Raw genomic sequence first — 20,278 nt, 5'->3', positions numbered from 1 at the left:
AAGGAAGTATAGGATGTTCCTTTTATACTTAGCCTATGATTATTGTTAGAAATACCATAAATTGTTTAGCTGCATTAATTGTTTTTCTTTTTTTTCTTCTTGAGGTTGTCCTTGTAGTATTAACTCAGGCCTCCAATGGTGGTGCTATTGGGGTAGATGGCATGGCAAAAATTACAATACCTGCCAATGATAATCCTTATGGCACAGTTTTCTTCCATCAATCCTTATATCGAATCCAGGAGCCACTAGAAAGAAATTTGCTTGCAAACATAACAGTCAGACGAAGGTTTGTACGTTTACTTTATTTAAAATTATAATTTTCTTTACTTTTATCTTTGCCATAATGTCAAATTTCATGCTCCTCTTCATATAAATATTTGCATCAGTTCTTCTATCTGCCAGCTCAACACATTTTCATTTCATATACATTGTTTCCGAAATAGATGTCTGCTTATTAGGAATGTACATAAATTACTTAAATGTAATATACATTGGACTGTACAACATAAACTTTCTGTACACAATGTATGTGAAGATTCTTTTTATCCATTTAATCATCAGATTATTTAGGCCTGCTCAATATCCTGCTCTTGTGATTTGAACTGAATGACAAAATAAGCCAACACTTGCAGAACTGAAATAAAAAAGGAAAACAAGATTTATGTATGTGATCAGTTTACAAGGGTGGATAGTGATAGGACAAGGGGGAATGGTTTTAAACTGAGACAGGGTAGATTTAGGTTAGATATTAGAAGGAAGTTTTTCACTCAAAGGGTGGTGATGCACTGGAACAGGTTGCCCAAGGAGGTTGTGGATGCCCCATCCCTGGAGGTATTCAAGGCCAGGCTGGATGTGGTCTGGGCATCCTGGTCTAGTGGATGGAGACCTTGCCTGTGGCAGGGGGGTTGGAACTAGATGATCATTATGGTCCTTTTCAACCCAGGCCATTCTCTGATTCTGTGATCTTAAAGGAAAGATGACCAGGCTGGACAGCACTGGCTTTTTCTTTGTTACCAGTGAAGACAGCTATCAAGTCCTAAAAAGATAGAGCTAGTTCCTAGAAAGAAATGTTTACTATTATGCATTCTTAACAGAGTATTACACAAGCTATAAACAATTGAGCCTGCCATCCACAAAGCAAGCAAACAAGCAAACAAAAAACCCACAGTTACTTTGGTACTAGATTCAAAAGAATGCATTTTAATCCATTATTTGTAATTTTTCATCAATTCAGAAATGGCCAGTCATTTTTTTTTTCACTTGTATTCTTAACAAAGAAACAGAGTATTAGACAGACTTTGTAAACTAACAATACTTTCTTTATTCAATATCTTTTAGCGAGGGAAGATTTGGTCAGCTGCAGATTTTCTACAGCACATCTGAGACTGACATTGTAGCTCTTGCTGTTGAGCAAGGTCAGGATATCTTGGCCTATTATGAGTCTCCTGTACAAGGAATTCCTGACCAACCATCCAAGACCAGAGTGAATGTGTCAGCAGCAAGTGACCCAGTGTATGTCTGCGCAACTCAGTGCCTAAAAGAACAAGCTTGTTCAGCCTTTACATTTTCCAATACGTCTGGGATTCCTCTCTGCCTTTGGCTGACATCGGAGATCAGCCCTTTAACTAACACTTCAGGATTCTGGACCTACAAGAAAAACTGTACTAGTGCATTCACTCTCTTGAGCACACAAGCCATTGCTGGCAGTGATTATCAACCTGTTACAAGACAGTGGGCCATAATGGAGGAAGGGGAAGAATTTGCAAATCTCACAGTTATAATACTGCCTGACGATCTGCCAGAACTGGATGAGAAATTCACCATAACCCTTTTGAAAGTTGAACTAATGAACATTTCAGCCAGCTTAAAAAATCAGCCAACTATAGGACAGCCAAATACTTCCACGGTTATCATAATGATGAATGGAGATGCATTTGGAGTATTTAAGATCTACAGTGTAAGTCCCAATGCATCAGAGAAGGGCCTGTATGTTGAAGTAGAGGAACGTCCTCAGGCCAGCGTGCAGCTAATGATACACAGAACAGAAGGCAGCCTGGGACAAGTGACAGTGCAATGGCATGTAACTGGTGGAACTGCTACCCCAAACGTGGATTTTATAGGTGTTGGTGAGACTCTGGTGTTTGCTGAAGGTGAGGCATGATTTTGCATTGGTTTCTCTTTTATAAGACTAACAAAAAGCAAAAAGAACCCAAGTACACAATTCTTTGGATGTTCTTACAAGTAACATCTTATTCTTAGGCTTCATCTCCCTCAATGTGCAGGACATGCATGTAAAAGAGAATGGCTAGTTTGATAAATCATCTAAATGCAAAAGTTGGTTTCTCTTTTTCTGCTGGCCATGATTTTGAGGCTGGCTTATAATTACACTAGTGGTGAATGAGTACAGTCAAAGCTGCTCTACAACTATTTTGAAAGACAATGTAGCAGAAAAAATGTGTACTTTGTAAATTGATACTCTCATAACTATAAAACACAGCTGGCTTCTGCATGTGCACTGCACAACTGGATTGTATACTAAATTTTTTGGATATATGGAGATTAGAGATTGATAGTGTTTCCTACTTATATTATTTTTCTTTGATAGTCTCAAAAACAGGAACTAACATAATGACAGCCCATTTTAATGCATTCCCCGGCACAGTAAATATATTTAAATTAAGTGTACACATTTATGCATATGGTTTATCAGAGAGCTTAGGAACTTGCTAATTTGGAAAGAATGGCTTTTTAAAAAAGAATAACATTCCCTCTCTTCTAAGTTACATTTTAAATACAAAAAATATGTTATGCAAATAAAAAATTTTGGACATTAAAAATAATTCCTATATTGTTAATTTCTATATAGTATGAATGTATAATGTGATAATTTTATTGGCCTAAAGTGACTGTTCAAAAATAGTTGAATGAAGCTTCATAATGGCATTCAGTAAACGTCTAGCAAGGTAAGTAAGGATGATTCATACACTTCTGTGTAGTTTTTTTTTCTCATGAATATTTCCTTTCAAATTGAGATCATTATCTATTTCCAAGGTGATATCCATGTGCACGTGTATATTTATATGAATTCTACTCTGTGTAGGTGAAACAAAAAAGATGGCTGTGCTGACCATTTTAGATGATCCAGAGCCAGAGGATAATGAAAGTATCAAAATCAGCCTTATTCATACTGAAGGAGGAAGTCGGATTCTGCCCAGTTTTGACACTGTCACAGTGATTATTCTAGCAAGTGATAATGTGGCAGGAATTATAAGCTTCCATACAGCCTCAAGATCAGTTATTGGTCGTGAAGGTGAGTCTTTAGTGTTGACCATGCTCAGTTTAACATTGGTTTCCATCTTTGTGCTTTCCGTTGATAACAACTCACAGTGATTATTTCACTGTTCAGAGAATGCCAGCAGTAAGAGAATAATCACATACAAGGCATGAATTAATTTGAATTTTAAACTCTTGCAAGTGTTTAGAGAATCACAGAATGGTTAAGGTTGCAGACATATCAGGAGGCCATCTGGCCCCAACTCTGCTCCAGTGGGGACACACAGAGCAGGGTGCTCAGGCCCATGTCCAGGTGGCTTTTGGAGATCTCCAGGGAGGAGACACCACAGCCTCTCTGGGCAGTCTGTGCCACTGCTCCATCACCTGCACAGCACAGAGATGCTGCCTCATAGTCAGAGGGAGCCTCCGGTGCACCAGTTTTTGCCCATTGCCTCTGGTCCTGACACTGGACACCACTGAACAGACACTGGCTGCATCCTCTGTGCACACCCTCTTCATGAATTTATAGAGTGGTGAGATTCCCCCTGAGCCTTCTCTTCTCCAGGCTGAGCAGTATCTGCTCTTTACAAAAGTTGGTATTTGTCTAGTAGCACATTTAACATTCAGAAATCAGTTAGAATTCACAGTAATATTTCTGTACGGATACAAAAGTTGATGAGGAAACCTGGGTCAGTAACTACATACTTGAAGTATGTAAAAAGGATGTATTGGACTTCAGTGTTTGGATTATAGTGGATTGGCTTTCTCTGTCATAAAGTACTTTTTCCCAGGTCAGTGAAAATACACTGTATTTTATAAAGTTATATTAAAAAAACTTTGTCTTGTGTTTTTAGCAAACCATTTTTCTGTTAAGTATTTATTTGTTTCTAATGGATATGCAGAATTCTCAAATAGGATATAATTAATTTCAGTGCAGTGCTACACTGGGTCATATGTCTATGCACTGGGTCATATGTCCATCCGAGGAGTCTAACCTCAGATATATGACTGTAGAAGTGGAATCCTTGTGATGTCTATACTTTTTCTGAAACATCTATTTTGTGTACCTGAAAGGTGCTTGTGAAATATGGATGCAATATCCCTACCTATTATAAATAAGCATCTGTCCTCTGTTGTGAATGTATTGCATAATATTACCAGTTTTGCCTGCTAATCTATTCCATGTTGATATAACATGGAAATTTCACATCCACATTGAAAATATTTAATATTAGTTGTATAATAGATTGCAAGTTTAAAGCTGTATTCTCTACTTCTTACAAAGATTTCTAAGAGGTTTGCTCTTTTTGCTTTGAGGGTTAAATGTTAAATGTGCAAAATACCATAATATTCACTTACTGTACATGTACCCTACAGTCAATACTGATTAACTCAGAAATTATAAGAAATTAACATTTTATGACTCATTTCTGATGCTTATGATATTTGCAAGTTCAGGCTCACATAGGACTTAGAGATAATTATAGGCATTTTTTCTGCATGCATTATATAAAGTCACAAGACTGTACAAATGTTAGGATAATGTTTATTCATTGCCAGGGAATTGTATTAAAAGACTATTTTTGTTCTGACTGGTACATACAGCACTTACTATTTTGTGCATTTCACAGACTGATATTGCTTTGTTTATGAGTGCTTTTTGGACTGTGCACCTTCTAAGTTTTTCATCTGTTCCAAGTTCCCTCATATTTTTGTACTTCTTTCTACATGTGAGCTAACAAAGATAAAACTTAGAAGAAAAGGTTTAGATCAGGGTTTTTCTTGTCATTATTACATGTAGATGTTTTATATGACAACTATGAAACAATTAAAAATATGAATGTCTTTCAGAAAGGTCATTTTAACTGTATGATATTTGTTTTTGACTTCTCATTTTTGTAACTGTTATGTAGGAGACCCCAAATTGTTGCATCTTGTCCTTTACTCCTAGGAGAACAACTGCAATTCCATATTGTAAGAACTGCTCCAGGACTTGGAAATGTTACAGTTGAGTGGAAGATAGTAGGGCATAATGTAAAACAAAATTTTGAAACCTATTCTGGAATACTTTTTTTTGCTGAGGTAAGTCCATAATCAGTGGTGTTATCTACATGAAAATCCAGTAATTACAGCTGGGTGGAGAAAATATTGAGATTTTTTAATAATCTTTGTTTCTTTATCTGATTATTTACTTGCTCTCTTACTCTTGGACTTCCAAGTTGGAGGGAGCTTTCAGTTCTTGATACTTCAACTTAACATTTCTTGAAGGTGTTGTTAGAAATACATGCCATAATGATGTTAGTTGTGTTTTATATCTATACAATACATATTTGCATATATATACACAACATATATATATATACAATAATGACAATTGAATTTAATATTATAGGGAATGTTGAATACAACATTGTATATTCATCTGCTGGATGACCATATTCCTGAAGAAAAAGAAGAATACCAAATCATCTTGTACAACATCAAAACAGAAGGTAGTGCAGAACTATGCCTGATACATCTTTAAAATACCATTTAAAAATATAATATTTTCATATTTATTAATTCATTTTGGAAGTGTAGGACTAAACAAACTGCAACTGGTGCAAAGTATGGAAAGAGAACATAGTTTTTAAGCTTTTAAGGTTTCCCAGTAAGTCCTGGGAAAATTTTCCTTTTAAAATAGAGTGTACTTAGAGAAGTTGTTAGTACTGGCCTATTAAATTTTCTAATTTCTTAATCCATTGTTGTGACTTTATGCCTGGTATGCATACAATTTCTGATGAGACTGTATGTTCCTGTGTTTGTTATAGAAAGTAAATATATGTGCATATATACGTCTCACATCATCCATAAGCTTCACTGAGCATTGTTTTTATTATTTTTGGATGGCTGCTGGCTGTCATTTGAATATAATATCAACAGTGGTAAAAGACAAAAAAAAAAAAAAATTCTTCATGCTTTATTCACTGCAGTCCATTGATTCTCTTGCAGGAGTTTCTCCTACAGGTGCTGCTGTTTTGGATAGTCAAGGATATGAAGCTGTTCTAACAGTAGAAGCTAGTGATGAACCACATGGAGTCCTGAATTTTGCTTCCACATCCAGGGTAGTTTTAAGTCCAGAAGAAAACAAAACAATTCAGCTTTTTATTAACAGAGAATTTGGATCCCTAGGTCTGTATAATAACTCTAAGAGAAAGGAAGTTTTGTTTTGATAATCATTAGGCAAATAACAGTTATGATAGTGAGGCTGTAAAGTTTGGAAATGTTTTGGATACAGTTAATAAGTTCAGAACATCTAAGCTTCTTACTGTGGGCTCGGAAACTAGATATTAACCAAAACTTTAGCAATAACCCTCATTTATACAGCAAGGAGTCTGAAAGCTGTGGCATATGCAAGATCTCCTACTAAGTTCAGATAGTCATCATTATTTATTTATTAAATAAGACTCTTTTATCCCTTATATCTTATTTCATACAAAATAGCTTTTTTTTTCATATGCCATTTAATCTTTAGAATCACTCTTTTAATGTTTACTACTTGATTTACTCTGCCAGAGATGACTTTATTCTAAAAATGTTTAACTCTTCCATTTGGTAATATTTATGTGTGTCCCCTGATTTTGATTGCTTGTTTGTTTAAGTTTAAGTCAATCTGTCTGGGAAACAAGGTAGACTTATTAAGATGTGTTTCCGAGCACTGTCTGTAGAGCTTTTCTTTGGTAACAGCCATTCCTGAAACCTATCTTTTGTGCAAAAACTGGTGTTAATAATACATGGGATGTCTCATTTTGTAGCACTTCAGCAATATTTATATCTGTAGAACTTCAAATGTTTGAATATATTTCATCCTGATGATTTTGAAATTTTGTTCCACAAGCCAGCAAAGGCCAGATTGAAAGCACATTGATGCAGTAACAAAAGTCCATTAGCTCCAATGTACTTTGGCTTAATCTTTTAATCCTTCTGTTTTGCAGTTAGTCTATTTATTTCTTTTGGATGAGGAATTGATCTCTTTTCTATATCAATTCCAGTGAACATTGTATAAAAATCGATTTTAAATTTTTCCCCCTCACAAATTCAACAGGTACTATCAATGTTACGTATGCCACAGTTACAGGATTGCTCTCTGTAAGTAATCAGACAGAACCAACCTTGGCTGAACCTGGAGATGATTATATACCTACTTCTGGCTCACTGATTTTAGAAGAAGGAGAAACATCAGCTGCCATAAATATTACTATTCTGGAGGTAAGCAATAAAATTTTTCGTTCTATACTTCAACAGAGGAATAGTTTGGAAACTAAAGCTTGACGCCTATATATTACTGGAAGCTATGTATTAATTTCATTGTCATTTAGAAAGATGGTTTCAGTCTTAATATTAAGAACACAGGACAACAAACAGTCACAGAAATCAGCTACACCTGTGCATAAATGAAATAAAGCTGTCTCATTAAAGCTTTACTAAATATCTGTTATTATCAGTTACTATTTAAAACAGTATGCTTTGCTGGATATAGGCTTTTACTTTCTTAGTATTTGAGATTTATGCCTTTAACATTGGGCAGTAATACATTTGCAAGAGTAGTTTAGTGTCACCAAAGGATCTTTTCATGAAATACAATGTCTCGCTTCATAATTGTTTCACAAGAATCAGTTTTACACCCAATAGATTTCTTTTCAGGAAAATAGAATAATAAATGAATTCTGTCATCACTGTGATATTAGAGACTTCAAGCATGTTGTTTCTTTGTTAACTTATGTGAGTTTCTTAAAGAAAAATGAAAAGAGTATGTATTGTATTTGTGTTTTGCAGGATGATATACCAGAGGTGCAAGAATTCTTCTTGGTTAATTTAACTTCAGTGGAACTCATCATGAACCACTCGATTTCATCCCCACCTAGGCTGGGTAAGCCATCATATATAAAATTGTATTTTTTCCTTTTTTATGCCTCATATGATTTTGGGAAATTATCATTATTTCACTTACTTACCAACTATGCCAAGATAAGACATGATAATCTGAAATAAACATTGTAGAATACAAAAAATATATTCATTATTATACTTGTTTCCTCCACAGGCTATGAGGAGAATATAAAGTAATTTTCATAGAGTAGTTACTAATTATCAGTTGGAAAGCACAATTACCTGAAAAGTTTAATGTCAGTGTCTTCATCTGATTTTTATTACAAAGTACCTAGCAAAAATGTCAAAAAAAATTACTTAATTTGGTTATTCTGTTCATTCCTTTAAAAATCTCTTTTAACTCCTCTTTTGTCCTATTTACTTTTAGGAACCATATGCTGGTTTTCTTATTGTTTCAATGATCTTCATATGTCATTTATTTCCTCATTCTTCTGCTTCTGAATTCAGTGAATAGTTGTCATTGACTTAAGAACATTTGGACTATCCTATGATACTAACGACTATTCTTTCAAACATCTTCTTTGACTCTTTTCCTTTTTCTTTGCATGCTTATAGAAGTGACTGAGTTAATTCGTTACAGATTGAAAGGTAACTTTCAAAACTTGTAGCTGTTTTGTAGATAACGAGCTCTGATTAGTTGATCCTAAAATGTTAAAGGAGTAGGAGGGTAGGAAGTAGATGATCAAGGGAAGGTTGGGATGCCAGACATAGAATAAGAGGTGTGATGTTGATGGCAAACTACTACAGATCCCAGGTGAACAGATCTGCCTTCAAAGTGATAAGACAAAATGTGGGTTAGAAGTCACACAGAAATGCTGGTAATTGCTAGCAGTCCCTCAGGATTTCTACACCTCATTATTATTTTTGCTGTCACTGTAGAGCTATCACTCATCTTCGTCTCTGCCTTATACTGACATGTTTAGATTTATGGCAATGACCTACTTTTAATTGTTTTATCTGAATTGATAAAAATCTTTCCTATGGATCTAACTGTAGTATATTTCCTGCAGACTCTATAAAGTCAGGTTGATTTTAGAAAGTAAGATACAGTTTATAAAAAGTGAGTTGAAATAAATTAAGGTGGTCATGTGGTGCTGTTATCTGAACAAATTAAGGCTGTATTTTTTTGCAAAAGAATCAAGTTCTAACTGTCGAGTTCTTGAAGCTAGTAGACGTTAAGCTATTATTCAGTGTTTTCACACTGTGATACATTCAATTATTATGTCAGGCTTATTGTAAAGACATACATGTCTTTATGAAGCAATAGAAATTTACAGAACGTTAATAGACAACAAATAGATTAATAATAATAATTTTTTTTTTTGTGAGTTGTGTGCCATTAAGGTGTATAATGAGGCACTGAAGCATGAATAGAAAATGAAATACTGGATAATTTATTTTACTCAATTACTATCTCATATTCAGAATAGCATAGTCTATGAAATGTTGAACTTCATCATAATAAATGGATACAATGAAGACAAATTAAGATTCCCTGAGAAATCTAGCTTTTAGTATATCCAAGTGTTTATGTGCTGTATTTGCTGAATTTTCTTTAGTTATTCTTTTTTCATATGCATTATTAAATGTAACAGTTGCAGTTCAAGGCAACGTATTGCAGTTCAAGTAGGAAGGCCTCCTTCTCTGAGCCTTTCCAGTTACATTTCTCTACTCCTATTTACTCCTCTATATTTTGGAAATCACTGTGAAATTGGTAGAGATTGAAGAAACACTTCTGTTAATTCCTGAAAATATTGAAACTTGATTTCATTGTTCTTTCATTTTTGTCATTCTGTTTTGCCTTTTAGACGTGGAAGGTTTGGCTTCTCAAATTATTATTGACGCTAATGATGGTGTAAGAGGAGTAATTGAATGGGAAGGTACCAAGTAAGTTGAGCCTGTACGAGATTAGATATTAGAGTTGCCCGTTTTCTTTTTAAGTTAACAGTAAAGCTCCCGTTAAAGATAGTGCCATACCTTTGAGATAGCAAAACATTATTCAGTTCATTAGACAGAGAGTAGAAGATTTCCACACTGAAAACAAACATTTACTGAATATTTGCTTAGACTTCTCTTGCTACTTTCCTACTTACCTGCTTTCACTGTTGTCCTTTAATATAGAGAATTTGCCTGCAGCAGGTGTTCCAGCTTCTCTGTTTGTGTAAGCATACATTCTTGAACCTCCCACATCTTTTTATTAGACTAATTACAAGAAGCTGGAAAGAACACATGCATGAACATGAACTGTGTATAGATAGATTTCCTTAATCTCCCAGTTTTTTACCAGCAAAAAACCACAACCTTAATTCAATTTAGATAATAAAGAAAGGCTAAAAGGTTATATTAGACAACTGTAATGTAGGGAATTGTTTAGAATCTAATTAATAAGAACATAGTGAATATTGAGACTTTTTCTTGCTTTTTATTTTAGTTTTGAAGTTAGTGAATCTCATGGGAATCTAACAATAATGGCTTACCGAAACAGAGGATCATACGGCAATGTCTCTGTATTTTTTTATGCCCAAAATTTGGAGGCCCAGCTGGGTTTGGATTTTTATGTGACTTCAAGGGTAAGCAGTAAACTCTAATCCTAGTAATTTTCATTCCTACAGCTTTCTTAAAATAAAATCTACTGAGTTATTCTGCAGAATGATTGGTAGTGCAGCTACATACTTCACGTTCTTTCAATTTCTTTGAACAAAAAGACATAAAATAATTTAAAAAAATTCTTTATTTTTAAATATTTTTTTCAGTATAAGCACAATATAGACTTCCAAACATCTATCTCAAATTTAATTTTGTTTAGACATAAAAGCTTTTCCATATAAGATTTTTTACAACTGAACTTTCAAAGTAAATTACTCTTGTTTGTCCTAGTTCTGTGATGTGCTGTGATTCTATATTTCTGTTTCAATCAATTAATAAGGGACAGAGAGAGTGTGGCTCTTCACATTCCTCCTCTTTTTTTCTATTTAATAGAATTCTGTTTACCATACTTTAAAAATTCTGTATGGTATTACCTGCTGTAAGTATTCAATGCTTTGTGTGTTTCAATGATAGACTCTTTTTTTTGCTGATGGAGAAAGGAATAAGTCTATTGTTGTCGTGATTTTTGATGATGAGACTCCTGAAGGTGATGAGAAGTTCCAGTTAATCTTAACAAATCCCTCTCTGGGGCTGGAGTTAGGGGAGAACACAACAGGTAAAACTTACTTTTAATGTTCTCATTCTTTGGAATTCTACAGCAATCATTTTAGTTTCATTTTTCTGAATAATCATATCTTCACAAAACTCTGTTGCCCTACCATGGTGAACATACTCCTTTGGAGGCCTCCAGCTCCTCCTGTTTATTAGCCGTACTGTATACATTAGAGTAAATGAACCTCAGCTGGGCCACCTTTTGGGTGGGAGGAGCGCTAATACCCTCTTGACCATACTCAGGTATTTCCATAGTAACCACCCTCACACCAACCCTCCTGAAATTGTACGTCATTCTCCTCCTTCACAAAGACACAAGACTGAGAGATCTTACTAGCACATTCCTCTTCCACAAGCACTGGCATGTTATGTTCAGGCTCCTTTGTAGTGACCCTGGTTTCAGTCCCACCCCACCCTTCTTCAGGCTGAGACTGAAGCTCTGTCAGTGTCAGAGCTCTGCCAGCTCCCATTGTAAAACCCTTTTCTTCCAGTGAGCCAGCACTGTGCCCTTATGGCCAAGAAGGCCAATAGTATCCTGGGGTATATTGGAATGGGTGTGGTTGGTAGGGTGAAGAAGGTTCTCCTCCCCCTTTACTCTGCCCTGGTGAGACTGCATCTGGAATATTGTGTACAGTTCTGGGTTCCTCAGTTCAAGAAGGACAGGAAGCTGCTTGAAAGAGTCCAGTGCAGAACCACAAAGATGATTAAGGGAGTAGAGTATCTCCTTTATGAGAAAAAGTTGAGAGAGCTGGGTCTCTTTAGCTCAGAGGAGAGTGAGGGGTGATCTCATTGATGTTTATAAATATGTAAAGGATGAGTGTCAGGAGGATGGAGCCAGCCTCTTCTCAGTGTCATCCAATGATAGGACAAGGGGCAATGGGTGCAAGCTGGAACGTAGGAAGTTCCACATAAATATGAGAAAAAACTTCATAGTGAGGGTAACAGAACACTGGAACAGGCTGTCCAGAGAGGTTGTGTGACATTCTGTGATTCTGTGACTGTGAATTTTTAAGAACTTTCTAATGAAATCTGGGAAATTGATGTTTTATGTAAAATCAGAAAGCAAGAAACTGCCTCACTAAACTGAGGCCTTTTTAGATTTTTATAATCCTTTTCTAGGATGGGCTATATTCTTCCCACATATACATCTTCCTAGTTAAAGTGAAATGCCTGCTTACTCCCTTCAGGTTCATATGGACATACAGGCATAATATATACATTAAAGGGAGAATGCATGTAGAGGAAGATTTTGGTTTACATTATGTATTATGTTAGTATATATCTGTGATTATATTTTGCTATGCCAATTAACAATATTTTCATTGTTTTTTTTCTCAAAAGCTACAATCACTATACTTGCCAATGATGATGCCCATGGAGTTTTGTCATTCAATAACAGTGATCACTTCTTCTTGAGAGAGCAAACAGCCATCCATTTGATGGAAAGTGTTGCGGTATTGAATATTATTAGAGAACCTCCTCAAGGAATATTTGGTACTGTGACTGTTCAATATCTTGTAAGTGAAATTAATTCTTCAGAGCCATCAGTGGATTTGACCCCTTCTCAAGGATACGTTGTGCTGGAAGAGGGAGTCAGATTGAAGGTAATACGCTAGTTATTATTAAAATGTGAAGGAGGCCTTTTTGAGTTTGTTGGAAAGATTTAAAAAGTATCTGAACTTTGTCTCCTTTTTTTTTTTTTTTTTCTTCATTCACAAAGCACATTGATTCATGAGCTGATACTAACTTCTTGTCATTATCTTATGTGGAAGAGCATGAAAGTTAAATGGGTTTGTCTTTAGATATTTCTTAAAACAGTCACTAAATATGATTTAATGTGAAAGTAAACAGGAGTATAAAACACTGCAAATTCTGTATTATTTCCAAGTGCATCATTACTAGTTTTTTTATTCCATATAACAGAGATATTTGTGCCTTGTAATTTTTACTTGTTCAGGTTATCTGGAGAATGAGCCCGAAATTAACGTGGAACACCTAACTTTCTCCAGATTGTTCTTTGTTAATCTGTGGCTGCCTTGCCTTCTCCTGCACAGTGGTGAAAGAGAAAGAAAGAGGCATTGAGAGGAGAGAATACTTCAAATATCCCTTTATTTTTTCCTTTTTTTCTCCCTTTTCCCAGCACCAACACCAGGTTTTTCCTGTTTCCCTAGAGACAACTTAGTTTCCAACTAAAGTAAATTAAAACCATCTTAACCAAGTTACAGTCATAGCTGAAGGGTGACTGTACACTACCAAGAAATATATGGAGTAATTGGACAAAAAAAATAAGAAGTAAGAATCGAAATTTAAAATTGAATTTCAGAGTGTTGTAGGCTTTGAAGAGAGAAATTTAAAGGAAAAAAAAAAGTGGAGTTGTACCAATGGAAGCCACCAGAAGGATGACTTTAATACCTCGGCCTAATCTATCCTTACCTGATTTATCTGTCCAGATTTATGAACTGCTATTCTCTTTTGTGCTATCCAGAGCCTTACAGTGAGAGAAATAAAAGGTGTCACTTTCTATTAGAATTGTGTCATGTCTCAATAACATTGTATGCTTGTTTTTTGTTGTCAGACACTGCATATTTCTGCAATACTAGATGAAGAACCAGAAATGGATGAGCACTTTATTGTCACCCTGTTCAATCCAACTGGAGGAGCCAGATTAGGCACAAGAGTGGAAACCATGATTACTGTTTTACAGAACCAGGCTCCCCTAGGGCTTTTCAGCATCTATCCAGTTTCTAATAGGTACTGTAAACAGATTGAGTAAAAACAAGATAGTTTATCATATTCAAAAGAGATTATATCTCTTTACAATTTTGTTTTTGGTTATAAAAGAAATTCAGCAACCTAATTTTAAAGCATTTTTAACTTTGAAAGGTCAAATACTATTACTGCTAAACAAAAGGAAAATACTTAAAAAGGCTTGTTAATAATCACATTATTTTTTCATATATCGATACTCAATTATTGCCTATACATTCCACTAGTAGTCTACCAGAAGCCATGTTAAGAGCCCCATATGTCAAATGAATACCTAGGAAGTCATACATTTTATACTTTATATACATTTTTTTAGCATGCGTAAAATACAGTTTTACTGAAGGAAGCAAATGATCCACATGGAATGACATTTTAAAAAATCATTCAGTTTAAACCATACAGATAGTATATTAAATTTCAGACTAGTGAAAGATCTTGGTGTATTGCCTGTGATTTTGCCAAAGCGTTAGGGTAAGAAACATTGGGCAATCCTAATTGCTAATCCTAAATCAGTTGCTGATGCTTTCTTTTTATTTCTGCAGCTGGAATTGTTCTGTAAAAATCTTATTTTATAATGTATTATAAATAAATATATATATATATGTATTTTTTTATGATTCTCACATTTAGGACAAATTTCCTTATCGTTGAAGAAGCCAACACTACAGCTTATTTAAAAGTTTCACGGACTAATGGGCTCAACACATCTGTGAGCATTGAGTGGGAGACACAGTCAAACACTGCATTTGGCATCAGTACGTTTCCTTTATGAAGAATGTTGAATTTGTCGAAGCAGAGATAGTAAGAAACTACCAAACACAGGAAATCTAACTTTGGAATGTAAATTCTTTCATTCAGGCTTGATTAAATGAATATGTTCTCTGAGTATGTAAAGATTCATTGCATAAAATGGCTCAGCTGCTTAAGAGTCACCTTGCCATCAGCCTCTTCTGCCAGAGTTTCAGTAATATCTTTGCTGATAACATGAACAGCGCTGTCACTACACTTAAAAAAAAAAAAAAAGTATATATTTTTATTTACTATTTGTAACTCTTGATTTTTCTAACTTAGTATAAATGACATGCTTTACATACACCCAACATAATATTACTTCGAAAGGCTGTGACAGTGCTTTTCTATCTTATCTTTCAGTGTGCCTATCATGATGCATTTGTGGGAGGCTATCATCTAATGACCACTTCAAGCTTGTTCAAATTTGCACTTGCATTGAAGGAAGATAACTTTCCATCTCTGCCCTCTTTTTCCTATTGCTGTGCTAATCAATCTTTATTCCACAACTGATGTGTGTATCCCTGATCCAGACTGAAACCGAAATACAAAAACTGAAATGCCTGATTTTGAACATGGATCAACATCCTTTTGTTCTCAGCAATGGGTCTAACCTCTGTGTAGGACAGGGAATTTAGCTCCTGAGATTTAGTTTCAATAGCAGTGCTTTTTTGCTGTAAGCCGGCCGAACAGCTTTAGTAGTTTAAGAGCCTTAGTGGCATGACTGCCTGGTTAATGAGAAGGAAGATGAGAACAAAACATGAACATCTTGTAGTTTCTTTGTTACTGTTTTCACTACTTGCTATGTAGCTAATCTAATGAAAAATAATTTTACTGCTTAACTCTAATTATATCCTCAGCATTATTCCGTTTCTATGCATTTACATACACTTAAAATGAGTACTAAGACACTTAATACTGGTTTTGGCAGAAGGCATGGATTGAAAGAACTTCAAGTGTCAGCTAACAGTAAGCAGTGTTTTCTTTTACTGCCTTTCAGGGGATGGAATCAGCGTCCTTTCTGTTTTGCAAAGTTTTGTGGAAGAGTTGGTGTCTGGTTGGTGTTTCTTTACCTCAGGAGAAATCTTGTATGGTGTTCTGTTGCATGAGCCTCCGGCTACATTTTCTACTGTCTACCAGTGGAAAGGAGTATTTATTCCTGTTGAGGTAAATGTTTGTTTCCAAACACCATGGTGTTTGATGCTAGTTAATAAGGAATGAATTCACAGTCTGACTTCTTTTTTCTTTTCTTTTTTTTAATTCCTCTCAAAGAATTTCACTGTGTGGAATCCTAAAAGTTGCATGTCTTACCAAATCAGTGGTTCTTCTTACCTTGTGGTTAGCCATGGAGGAGCTGGACAGGGAGCTTCTGACAACAGTGTGTATACATTCATGCCTGGACGCAGATTGTTGTGGGTAAATCTATTTTAATTATAAAATCATAAAATAGTATAGATTAGCCAGGACCTTGGGAAGGTTGTCCAGTCCAGCCAAGTTATGCAAAAAAAAAAAAAAAAAAAAAAGCATTCTATGAGCTGAAATATTTTGGGATTTCTGAAATACCAGATGACTTTAATAAGTAAATTTGTATATATACATATACAAATAAACAATCACCCTTTTTATGTCAAATTTCCCTCACAGATGCAGACTCTATCTGTTCTGGATACCAGACATGTGAAACATTTTGCTGTAGAGGAGGAAGACTATTTGATTATTGTGAGCCATCCAACTAGTTCCAGTTCCATCCAGGTTTGAATATTCTCCAGTTTTCTCTGGCTCTAATGTGGGTAGTTTGTTTAGTTGGAGAAATGGAAGAATAATAGTAAATCTATGAGCATATATTTCAAAGAACTTACTTCTAATTCTGTTATAAATTGATACGTTTTTTCTTAGGCTTGTGTGTATGTGTGAATACTCATCATGAGCATATAACTTGCATCTGGTTTGTTTTTATTGCTAGCATTATTTCATTTTTAAAATTTAACATGTACACTGCAAAGGACAAAAATATGTTATGAACGTAAACCTATTTATCCAGGGAGCAGGCACAGCTGCTTGCAGTAAGGTAGTTATCAGCTACTTACCAGTGGACTTGTCTTAATAAATGGTCCACCTTAGAAAGTAGGAATTTAGTTCACAGTATATCTTTGCAATTTTTTTTTTTTTTTTTTGGCATGTCATTTACTTTCTTTTCTTTCAGTGCTAATTAAAAATATATAAAGAAAAATTTTCATATTTCCACAGATTTTCCAGTGGAATAAAAACACATTTCTTCTGCATCATCAACTTCCACTTTATGGAGTTCTGAACATAGACTTGTTTCCTAGGGGAGGCTTTATGTATATGTTAGTTTCTTTATCAAATACCAGCCAAAACATGCTCTTGTACCAGTGGTTGAATAATGAGTTTAGGAGGCTTCGTGAAGTACCAGAAAAAGAAGTAAAACATATGGAGTCCTGGATTTCTGGATCTGATATCTATTTAATTACTGCAAAAGGTATTCAGCAGAAAACAACAAAAGAGTTTACTAAGTATATGAGAGTTTGTTCAATAGCAAAGGCATTTGTGGTAAAGGACTTCAGGTAGGGATTGGGGGGTGACAATCCTCAGTAAGAATTTAACCCTAATAAATATTTTATTGAAGTAATCTCTGCTTTTTCTCTCTGAAAATAAAAGCACTGTGTTTTTTTTCAAATACTTATAAAACAAACATTTTCCCAACAACACTAGGGATAATAACTACTCATCTACCTGCTGATCACACTCATTCTAAGCTATACTGAGCTTTTTATTCTGCAGAGATAATTTGTCAGCAAAGAATATATGTATTTTATTATGTGTGTGGTATTATAGGTGGCATTTTGTCCCTGTGGCTACTTAGGTGTTTATGTTGCAGTTCACGCTTTTCTTTGCAATTGGCAGTTGTCATGTTTCAATTTTAGTGTTCATACATGTCAGTACTTGCACTAAAGCCATTAAATGATGTCAGTGGATAAATTATCACATCGGCATCACTGATACAATGGATTTATGCACCAAACAAAAGGGAAAAAATAATCTGTCTTACTTCATAATTAAAACTACCAAACACTGACTTTTGAAGGGTCACTAGTGTGTGACTTGACTAAAAAGTGGCAAATAATGTGATCTTTATTATTTTGATTCTTCGTAGAATCTGGAAATTCTTCTGAAATTTTTATCTGGGAGACAGGGCAGTCTACTTTTAGACACTTTCAGTCTCTTCCAATGCATGATGTCAGAATCATCCATGTCTTCATGCCCCCTTCAGGTTTAGGTAAGATTTTAATGAAAATATTTCTGTAAATCATAGTTTATAATGCTGGAACTGTAGAAATAGACATGCTCTTTTTTTGTGGTATTTATTTTTCAGACCATAAAAGTTAGTATAAACAGTGATCTACAAAGAACATCTCTGATAATAAAACAAAAACTTTTAAATATATGTAACACTAAAAATGAGTTTTTTCTTTATCTTCTTTGTTCCATGTAGTTCACATCCTGCTAGCGGGTAAGAATGTAACAGCACTGTATTCTTGGAACTCAGAAGCAAACTCCTTCTCTATAATGCTAGAAGCTCCATATGCAGATCATATCACATCAGTAATTGCAAGATCTCTGAACTCCAGCAAGAGCTTGATTGTTTTGTCCATGGAATCCAAGTCCCAGATTTATGAACTGACCACTGTTTCCAACCAGTCGGATTTTATACCCAGGTAAGGGTTTTTTTTTTTTTTTTCTTATAAAACTTGTCCCACAGCTCCTGTATTTCTTTTTCTCTGGTATTGTTTTGGTTACAGTATAGAGTGTTATAACTTTCTACGTATGATGAGCTTATTTTATTAACATTAAAGATAATTTTTCACTGTTTAAGATAACCTGAAATCAGCTTCACAGCTGATTTTAAAACACAAGACAAGGAAGACTTCCAGTCATGACTTCTTATTTTTTTTTAAGCTTCTATTTAGGATAAATGAAACTGCATTCATAATTATTTTCAGTTACTTTATGATCTACTGTTATTTTGTTAAAGAAAATACTATTTTAACCCAAATTACTTTCAGAGCAATATAAGCAATAATTGTATATCAAAAATGCTCAGTAAATTTGCAACTGTGCTTTTAGAGATCATTATTCAGCTATCCTAAATTTATAATTGTTATATGCACGTTTTTGTGCCAGTTCAGGTGAATTGATATTTGATCCTGGGGACATGGCAGTTGTGATAGCTGTCAATATCCTTGATGACATTATCCCAGAAGAGGAAGAATGCTTCAGAGTGTGGCTGAAAAATCCTAAAGGAGGTGCAGAGATTGGTTCTCATGGTTTTGTTGACATTATTATTCCTTCGAATGACAATGCCTATGGAGTCATTGCATTTGCTCAGGTAAAAATTCTAAGGTAAATCATTAAAATATGTATATATAGTTTCTGAATAATTGAACACAGACATACTGGAACTGTAAAATTCAGAATGTTTTTCTAGATTTTTTTTTCTAGTGTCATCTAGTAATGTGCTTTGTAACATCTATGTAGCATTGGTATATGATTGTGTAGAATACTGGGGTGATAGGACAGAAGTTTCACAGTCTCTATTCTGAGATTTTTTATGTTAGATTAACATGTTAGTTTATCAACTTGGTTTTGCAACAACTTACAAATTCAGTTTTTTAGATGTCATATTTGATGGCATCTAGTTGTTACTAATTTATTATGCAAGTGAATTTGGTAAACAAACCTGAAGAGCCTTTGTCTCACTCCAACTGTAGGAGGAAGAGGAGGTTCTCTTATACTTGTATATCTGATGGTGAGGTTAAGACACAACGGGTCAAATGTTTGCCCAACCAGTTTATTACAAATCCTAGTCGCTTACAGAGATGGGGAAGGGAAGACAGGCAATAAAAAAGAGATAGGAAATAAAAACACGGAGTCTTGTTGAAAGCAAGAGAGAGGTAGTCACAACCGAGGGTTTCAGCATTGCTCCTTGTTTTTCCACTGATCTCAGGAACTCGTCCAATCACCACAGGGTATGAGAGAAAGCTAGGAAGCTTCACAGCAAGCAGGCCCCGGGGGAGTTCTTTTGTAGAGGTTTTTTTTTCTCTTAGGGATTCCTCCATCAAAGGTTTATTTTCTTTGGGAGTTCTTCTCCACAGTCCCTTAGTTTAGCAGGGGGTGTTTTATCCCCTTGCTTCTCAGGTTTGTTTTTCTTCTTCTTTTCTTTCTGTTAGCATGACACACCTGGCCGAACAGATAAGCCAGCAGGGAGTGGTGCCTGCCTTGCTGAGCACAAGCATTACTGCCT

At 35.0% G+C, this 20,278-nt stretch overlaps 1 protein-coding gene across 5 annotated transcripts in view; it reads left to right on the top strand.

Moving 5' to 3' along the window:
- ADGRV1 (adhesion G protein-coupled receptor V1) overlaps nucleotides 1-20,278 on the top strand; it is a 260,638-nt gene that overhangs the window by 59,480 nt on the left and 180,880 nt on the right. For all 5 annotated transcript variants that reach the window (XM_040655976.2, XM_015280551.4, XM_040655978.2 and 2 more), the window contains 21 exons: nucleotides 105-286; nucleotides 1,339-2,150; nucleotides 3,101-3,310; nucleotides 5,225-5,355; nucleotides 5,666-5,765; nucleotides 6,265-6,444; nucleotides 7,358-7,521; nucleotides 8,089-8,182; nucleotides 10,011-10,089; nucleotides 10,634-10,772; nucleotides 11,263-11,404; nucleotides 12,742-13,004; nucleotides 13,976-14,151; nucleotides 14,797-14,921; nucleotides 15,956-16,122; nucleotides 16,228-16,371; nucleotides 16,600-16,707; nucleotides 17,203-17,455; nucleotides 18,131-18,253; nucleotides 18,470-18,692; nucleotides 19,159-19,363. In XM_040655976.2, the coding sequence (XP_040511910.1) occupies nucleotides 105-286; nucleotides 1,339-2,150; nucleotides 3,101-3,310; nucleotides 5,225-5,355; nucleotides 5,666-5,765; nucleotides 6,265-6,444; nucleotides 7,358-7,521; nucleotides 8,089-8,182; nucleotides 10,011-10,089; nucleotides 10,634-10,772; nucleotides 11,263-11,404; nucleotides 12,742-13,004; nucleotides 13,976-14,151; nucleotides 14,797-14,921; nucleotides 15,956-16,122; nucleotides 16,228-16,371; nucleotides 16,600-16,707; nucleotides 17,203-17,455; nucleotides 18,131-18,253; nucleotides 18,470-18,692; nucleotides 19,159-19,363 (4,020 nt within the window). The remainder of the gene's footprint in view (nucleotides 1-104; nucleotides 287-1,338; nucleotides 2,151-3,100; nucleotides 3,311-5,224; nucleotides 5,356-5,665; nucleotides 5,766-6,264; nucleotides 6,445-7,357; nucleotides 7,522-8,088; nucleotides 8,183-10,010; nucleotides 10,090-10,633; nucleotides 10,773-11,262; nucleotides 11,405-12,741; nucleotides 13,005-13,975; nucleotides 14,152-14,796; nucleotides 14,922-15,955; nucleotides 16,123-16,227; nucleotides 16,372-16,599; nucleotides 16,708-17,202; nucleotides 17,456-18,130; nucleotides 18,254-18,469; nucleotides 18,693-19,158; nucleotides 19,364-20,278) is intronic.

This window comes from Gallus gallus, chromosome Z (genome assembly GCF_016699485.2).
Source record: "Gallus gallus isolate bGalGal1 chromosome Z, bGalGal1.mat.broiler.GRCg7b, whole genome shotgun sequence".
Taxonomy (NCBI): domain Eukaryota; kingdom Metazoa; phylum Chordata; class Aves; order Galliformes; family Phasianidae; genus Gallus; species Gallus gallus.
This window is presented reverse-complemented; position numbering and strand designations above follow the sequence as displayed.